The sequence below is a fragment of the Podarcis raffonei genome, chromosome 2, assembly GCF_027172205.1.
Source record: "Podarcis raffonei isolate rPodRaf1 chromosome 2, rPodRaf1.pri, whole genome shotgun sequence".
Taxonomy (NCBI): Eukaryota; Metazoa; Chordata; class Lepidosauria; order Squamata; family Lacertidae; genus Podarcis; species Podarcis raffonei.
In genome coordinates this window covers 96,335,219-96,342,957 of record NC_070603.1, presented here as the reverse complement: position 1 = coordinate 96,342,957, position 7,739 = coordinate 96,335,219, and the positions used below count along the sequence as shown (strand labels likewise).

General features: G+C 39.7%; 1 protein-coding gene across 2 annotated transcripts in view; it reads right to left on the bottom strand.

The window, feature by feature from the left end:
- Positions 1-1,433: 1,433 nt before the first annotated feature.
- RYBP (RING1 and YY1 binding protein) overlaps positions 1,434-7,739 on the bottom strand; it is a 51,763-nt gene continuing 45,457 nt past the window's right edge. For both annotated transcript variants that reach the window (XM_053378186.1, XM_053378185.1), the window contains exon 5: positions 1,434-5,701. In XM_053378186.1, coding sequence (XP_053234161.1) covers positions 5,449-5,701 — 253 coding nt within the window. In that variant the 3' untranslated portion in view covers positions 1,434-5,448. The remainder of the gene's footprint in view (positions 5,702-7,739) is intronic.

The following is a 7,739-nucleotide window of genomic DNA, read 5'->3' as shown; positions in this document are numbered from 1 at the left end:
CCTTCGCCCAGGCATAGGCAAACTCGGCCCTCCAGATGCTTTGGGACTACAACTCCCATGATCCCTAGCTAACAGGACCAGTGGTCAGGGATGATGGGAATTGTAGTCTCAAAACATCCAGAGGGCCGAGTTTGCCTACGCCTGCCTTAGCCCATATAGAAAGACCAAACTATGGGTGATTTCTCTTAAATAGGAGTAAGTTCCTCAATGGGTTCGATCCCCACGTTGGGCAAAAGATTGCTGCACTGCAGGGAGTTCGGCTAGATGGCTCTTGTAATCCCTTCCAGCTCTACAATTCTATGATACACTTGAATAGGATTGTGCTGCTGGTCACTTTCATAAACTTGCCACATGGCATGGAGAGTTGTATCGCATGCCAGATGCAGATATGTCGTATAATAGTACTCTATACCCACACTCAAACTCTGGTTGCTGAAAAGATAACATGACTCTACTACTGAATAATGGAGACATAGCAATTCCCTTTCAACAGAAAGGTTGAATTGCCACCTTTGATAGGTACTAATGGGCAGGAAAAAATTGCCTAACCAATATGTGGCTTTGCTCTTCCAGTCACAAGTGTTTAAAGCTAGCTTTTACTGCTGCTGTTTAAACCTGTTTCCACTACTGAAAGAGCCAGAAAAGCACAAAGAATTTAAAAAACAAAAACAAAAAACAAAAACTGATGTACTACATGGCCACAAAGCAGTATTTCAGAGAACGAAACTGTCAGCATATCACTTCAATACGCCACCTTAACACATTTCAAATGATCAGCTATCTAACTGTCTCAAGGTCTTTGGGATTCTGAGTAAGGACTGTCACTCGTAGGATTAAGTACAGGAAACAAAGTCACCTGATTTGGACATCAGGCTAAGCTACACCAAGGCTTAGGACAAACATGTGAGGTCACAGGACAGAGAACACAACCATCTTGCTTCTCTTCTCCTGGGTCAATTTGCTGTTGCATCATACTAAGCCACACTTGGCTTAGCACATAGACTGAACCAGGGCTCATGGTTTAGCTCTTTCCAGACTAAGAATGAGCCCAGAACCAAAAATAATCCTTCATCACAACTTGTGATAAGTCTGGAGAGTGCAAAACCATGAGCCTTGGTTGGCATAGCAGCCATCATCCAGCAAACTAAGCCAAGCTGTGGCTTAATTCAGTACAGTGCAGGAAACCTACATACTAATAGTTCACAAGCTTATGTGTTCACACTAAAACATAGTTTCACTAAGCTTGGCACACGATCCAATCTAACAAGATCAGCTGTCTACACAGATTTGCTTCATTGAAATATCAACAAGTATACACTTTTTCTTGCAAACAAAGTAAATTAAGCAATACCAAAATCAAACATGGTCTAGAAAAATGCTAGCACAGCAAACTGACTAGTCCTTTCCTCAACACCAAAGAATAGAAATTCAGGTTTAATTAAATGTTACTATTTTATTTGTGAAAAAACTACAAGCAGAATTCATAAATAGACATTTCTATTTAAAGCAGGAAAATGATAAAGTGGCTTCTAATAACAGTCGTGCACATGCCGGTAACAGGAATATATTAACATCTTTTATTTGCTAGACAAAGAGCAGTGTCCAATATAAATTTTCCGAAAACATTTAAGACCTGTGAATTTTTCTGACCAGTTCACAAAACCACCATTGACACTTTTAGCATGAAGATTAAACAAACTTAACAGGACTGTCAGCTCTAAAGACTTTACAGAGCAGAAAACTTTCAAAAGCGTTATACAAGCTGTCTTTCTGGGCAAATGGAAAATATAGCTCGTATAATACATTAACGTAAAAATCCACAAGATAAAATTATGTCTTGACGTACTTAAACAAGCATTCTCTATTTGTCTCCAAACAAACAAAGCTAAAGAAATAATGTAACCATCTTTACACAGTAAATTAAGGTTACAAGTCATACACAAGAACAGAACTGCTTGCGCATTAAAAACTGTTCAGCTCCATTGTCATATTCTAAATGTTGGCTCTTAAAACCATTTTTTTCGGTTACATACAAGCAAAGGTTATTATAGTCAGCAAGTAATAAATTTTCAATAATTTACGTTTACGGTTGTTGCCGTTTTTAAAAAAGTAGACTGAAAATGGTACTGATAAGGCAGATGGAAGTGTCTCAATGAGTACAACTACTGCCCAATTTTTTAAACTAACTGATTTTTAACAAGCAAAAGATTTTCAATTAAAACTGCCTATCCAATTGGTTTTCTTCTTATTCTTATTGTTCCCTTTGCATGACTATTTCAAACTGAGCAAGTCAAGCAAGCTGTTGTGCGTATGGTGTGCACGTGTGTGTGTGTGTGTGTGTGTGTGTGTGTGTGTGTTTGTCTGTGTGTATATATAAAGTGTAAAAATTGAAACTTGCAAATGTTAACACTGTGCTTTGTCCTCGCCTGCTTTCTGTGCCACTTGCTACGAAGCATGTCTGGCCCTTCTTCTACACTAGTATTTTAAAAACATGCTCTCAAAACTACTGTATGGCTAACTGAAATGCAGAAAAGTGAAGGAAATTCCATTTTTAAACATGCTTTTCTTTAAAAGAAAAGGGAGGGGTTGTTGTTATCGATTGCAGAGTTCGCAACGCAACAGCTAAAAATGCGGCCCAAAAGAAGTTTGAATGCTTAGCTGACAATTTCAGCCAAATGCAGTTCAGTCACACCACTTGTGCCAAAGACAGATTTGCATACTTTATTCTAACAGGCTAATATGCCAGAGGCACATATATATTTTTTTTTAAAAAAGGGAGAAAACTAAAGAAAACCCAAAGAGGATTTCATTGAATTGGTAAGCCAGTGAGCCGTTTGTTACTGTTAAAGCTTTTGTTACCTAACCTAAAGGGCATATTTCACCAGGCAGAACCCGCCAACCCCTGCTGCTATGCACTATTTGAATGACGGCCCACAAAAAGCCACAATAAAATGACTGGAGCAGCAGCACTTGGTGGGTGGTGCTCACCATATTGAGCAATTTTATTCAACACACACAGTTCTTTTCCTACTCCAAAGGCCTTATTCTAGGAAGCCACTGAAGATGCACTCCTATTGCCCATGTCCGTAGATCAGGTTTTTGCTGGGAAGGGGCCAAATGCATATAGGCCTAATTCTTTCTGCTTCATTCATTTAAAAAAAGCTGTGCAAAATACACACATCTGGGACTTAAGTTCAAAACATCTCTTTAAAAATTATTTTTTCTTTCTCTCCAAAAATAAATTATGGCTGACCAATTTACCTCCCTGAGATCCTTTAAAGGAATAGGAAAACTTGGAAAAGGAATGTCTTTACAATATCATACCAATGCTAAAAAATGTGGATTGATGTGGACTATTAAAAACTACACCTATTGTATTTCAGAGCTTACGAGAATCATCTGGTTTTCCTTTGGTTCTTGTTTCTTTTTTTCTTTTTTAATAAATACTTTTAAGAATAAGAGTTCAAAAAAGAATAATTCGATATATGAACAGTGAGAAACCCACCATGTTCAGAATTGAACTGCAGCTGCCAAGGCACTGCTCTGCTAATCTTACCTCTTTGAGCAGAGCGGCTTTTATTCAGTTAAGCATAGGTTAAATTTAAGATTGATATGAGAGGAGCTTGTGTTTGTTGCTACTTAAAACTAATCTGATAAAAATGCAACTCTATACAACAGAAATAATTTATATATTTCAAGCAAGAAATTAGTACAGTAATTTTTCTAGCACCGAGTTCTGCCAAGTGGCCCGCCGGGTATCCATTTTGATAACTGGGAAAGGGGCTACTGAAATTACAGCAAAGCACTCTGGGTCGCCTAAAAAAGCACACACACAAGGAATTTTCTAAAACAGTGTTCCATCACTTCATTCTAGTGTTTTAAGTAGGGTAACATGTGAGCTAGGAAAAAACTGCAACACAATTTGAAACTGGAAAGCAGCTTACACTCAGAAAAACCTTTCTAGAAAGAATAAGAAGCTATTTGGCCATTCTGCTCCTAGCTTGCCGGTATGCAAGTTCTTCTCAACTTTAGCTCCCATAGCAGTTTATTTTTATCTAGACATGTCTAAACACCAATAAACCCAAAGACATCGTCATTCGATGACGGACTGTTGTTGTTTTTTAAAAAAGAGATCTCTCAGGATACACAATGAATTAATTAGAAATGAAAGAGCAGAGTCAGACATAAAATATTTGCATTGAGAATAAGCTGTGTGGCCTAGTGGCCTAGTGATGATAGCAGGGGCAAGGGTGGCACCCTCAATATTAGGCTGTTGGCTGCCTTAAATCACAAACGCTAGCAGATATCCCCTGCCCCGTAGATACTCAATGTTACCCCCCATAACCGATAACAGAGCTGGAAAATGGCTAGATAAAAAGTTGTGAAACAGTTAAAGTGAGATCAGTTATGCGAGAACTAGGCAACGTTAATGTGCAGCCATCATGTACGTTAATACTAGGTATTCTGAAAACAGTGTAGACTGCAGTTTTTAAAATTTGTACACTACTGTAGGAAAAGGCTGGAATTTTATTGTTTTGTAGATATCCTACTGGGAATGCAAGTTACCTGGAGCACCTTTTGGATTTAAAAAAAGGAACAGAAAATAAGAAAATAGACATCTATCTTTGTCCAGTACTCTTCAGCCAAAGCACAAGAAGAAAGCCAGGTCCTATCTCCATTTGAACCTCCAGGAACACTCTCGTTAATCTAAAACTGGTTCCGGTTTTGTTTAAGCACTTTCCAAAGGGCACTCACCGTCCCAGATCTTAAATTGTTTCACTTCACAGTGTTTCAAGCACCAGCGTTTCCATGTATTGGTTTCAAATAACCCTATATATATATTTTATTTATATATATATATTTATTTATATTTATATTTATATATAATTTATATCAAAACTGATAGTACACAGTATAACTGGAAGAAGAGGGAGAACTGAACTCAACAGGATATGCTGGGGTGGGGGAGAAGAATGAGAGGATGTAGTTTGTGAATACAATAAATAAAAATCCTCCGGCAGCCCTCCCTTCCCACCCGCATCATATCCCCTCACCCAAAACAAAACAAAACAAAAGCTTCCAATATTCATGGGGGCGGGGGGGGGGGGGCGGGACGACTGTGCACAGCAGATTTATAAAAAAGTAGAGTCAGGAGCACATCCAATTATAAATGATTGTTAGGAAAATCATATAAAACAATGGAATACGTAAGTGTCAAAAAGTAATTGTCAGGGTGCGAAATTCGTCAGTGGCCAGATGCCCGTAGCCTTCTCAAACGATCCTGGTGTCATCAGTTCAAGGGGACGATGTCCATAAAGTACGTTGAAGCACAGGAAGAGGAAGAGTGGCACTGGCAGCTTTCCCAGGACTACAGCCTAGTGGACAGATGGAATATTTGAATTTCATACCCTGATTTCATCGAGTTCCCCACAATTCCATGTGCAATTCTCAGAAGGATTCATCGTTGACTACGGACATGTCGCCCTTTGGCGTGGAGGAGCGGGACGAGCCCTTGTCTGTGCTCTCTGAGCCCGAGCTGCTCTGATTCTGCTGTTCTGATCCTGCACTGGAGGTCACTGTCGATGAAGACGTGGAGGAGGAGCGAGTCTTTTCTTTAAAGTCTGTGATAATTACTGTGACGTTTCCCACTGTGACTGCCAGCTGCTGGGCGGTACTTCTGTCCACATTTTTCAGTCTGGGCCTTAACAATAATAAAGAAGAATCATAAAAAAGAATGCCAATTACAGACAACAGATGAGCCTTCTGTTAAAATGTGTGTTTTTTCTCGGCTAACTTACAAGGAACAGGTCAAAAGACAGCAGAGGTATCAGCGCACTGATGAATGGCTATGCATTAAACAAATCAACTGCTGCCCCTCCCCCCACTCAACACCTGACCTTTTGCTCTCTCTAAATGATGAGTCCAGAAAGGCTTTGCCAAAGCATGCTCAATCCCCAGTGAGCACACGTAGCTGGGGAATCAATTTTGGGAGCTTAGCCAGAAAGAACGGAAATATGACAAGAGCAATCTAGGTATCAAGAAAGCCTCAGGGTCCCTTCCAGAATACAAGGATTCTGTGCTTGGAATTCGTTATCTTGTCAAGTGCCCCAAAGCCGTGATTTTGCAATACAAAACCACAAGAAAGCACCTGCGAGTGGTGATGTCATTTGCAAAGGGGATCTCTGCCGCTACAAACACCACAGGCACCAGCACAACTTGGCATTCCTTTCCACCTGCTGGGAATTTATACAGAGAAGCAACCCAAATAAGCCATGTAGAAAATTGCTCAATAGTCCCTTCTGAATATGCCTGGAGAAAACAAGGTTTGAAAAATTCACAGTCATTATGCAAATCGTTAGTTCTGTCCTGTCTAGAAATAGAAAGTTGCAGTTTATAGCTCATGAACCTCTTAGAGAGTTCACGCTATCACGCAATCAACATGCCAACTCATAAGGCATCCACTTATAGTACATGTGGCTGCAGTGCATTCATCCTGTAACAACAACATAGTACAAAGAAGTGGATTCATTTGAAGGCAGTCCTACGTTTGTAACTACTGTAATTAAGATCTTAAGAAACCGTGAGTGGCTGCTTTGCAGCAGCTAAAAAATGTACTCTATGGGGAGATTTGGGAGGAGTTCAAATCTTAAATAGCCGACTCAAGGTAAGAAGGGTTAATACAACTAGAACCAGTAGCAGTTTTAAAAGGAGTTATTTTTATAGGGATGCCAAATTTAGTCCAATGCAGACTCTTCTCCTAGTTTGGCGATTCTGCAACACCCAGACCTTAATTTAAATATATGACCACTTCAGCTAAAGATATGAGGTCAATCTCCTGCTGGGAAGTATGGGTTGTGGACAATAATCCTTAATCAATCCTTAGTACATATATGAACACAGTCAGCACCACCAAACTTTATTCTTCAAATGAGGTTTTGTATACAACTAAGTTCTACTCAGAGTAGACACTTTGAAATTAATTGATCTAAACCATGGTCAGGAATTTCAATGGATCTACTCCAAGTAAGATTAATATTAGGTATAGCCTGCAGTTTTGAGTACCTTATCTAACCATGCCAGCAACAATAAGAATATTGACCCTGAAGCTCCTTTCACCCTTATCAATTCTTAGTATTCCCAGTTCATATCTGTATTGGATTTGAAATTGTTTGTATATATGCAATTGCTCTAAAATTCTTTTTATTGTACTGCTAAATTGCTTTGAGATGCTTCATAGGAAGCGATTCAAAAATGAGTATCTTATTATACAATAAAATTAAGAATACAAAGAAGTCACTGAGATGAAGGGGGAAATATGTCTTCTTCAACTAAGCCTATCTCCTAGTGCCAAGGGAACAAAAAGATTGCTTTTTTGTGCCAAGGTAACTAAGTGGTCGCTTCCCCCTTCCTGAAATTCTCAACTCTACAGGAAACCATCTCCTAGACCCACAGTCTCCAGCAATAAAACAAATGCATAGGGAAATAATTTTGTCTCCTCTCCACTGGCCTGTTCTGGAGGTTCTTCTCACCTGCCCACCCCAAGCCAATGGGGTGCCGGGGGAAAGCCCTGCTGCTCAAGCAGAAGTCCTTGCACAGGGACTCCACTGGTGGGACTCAGCTGGTTGCCAGGCAAACCAAAGCATCAAGCAGAGGGCTTGTAAAGCCCCTTGCACAACATCTGCAAACCACCCAGAAATCAGCTAGTTGTTGGATGCTTGGAAAGTGCTGCATAAGGGGCT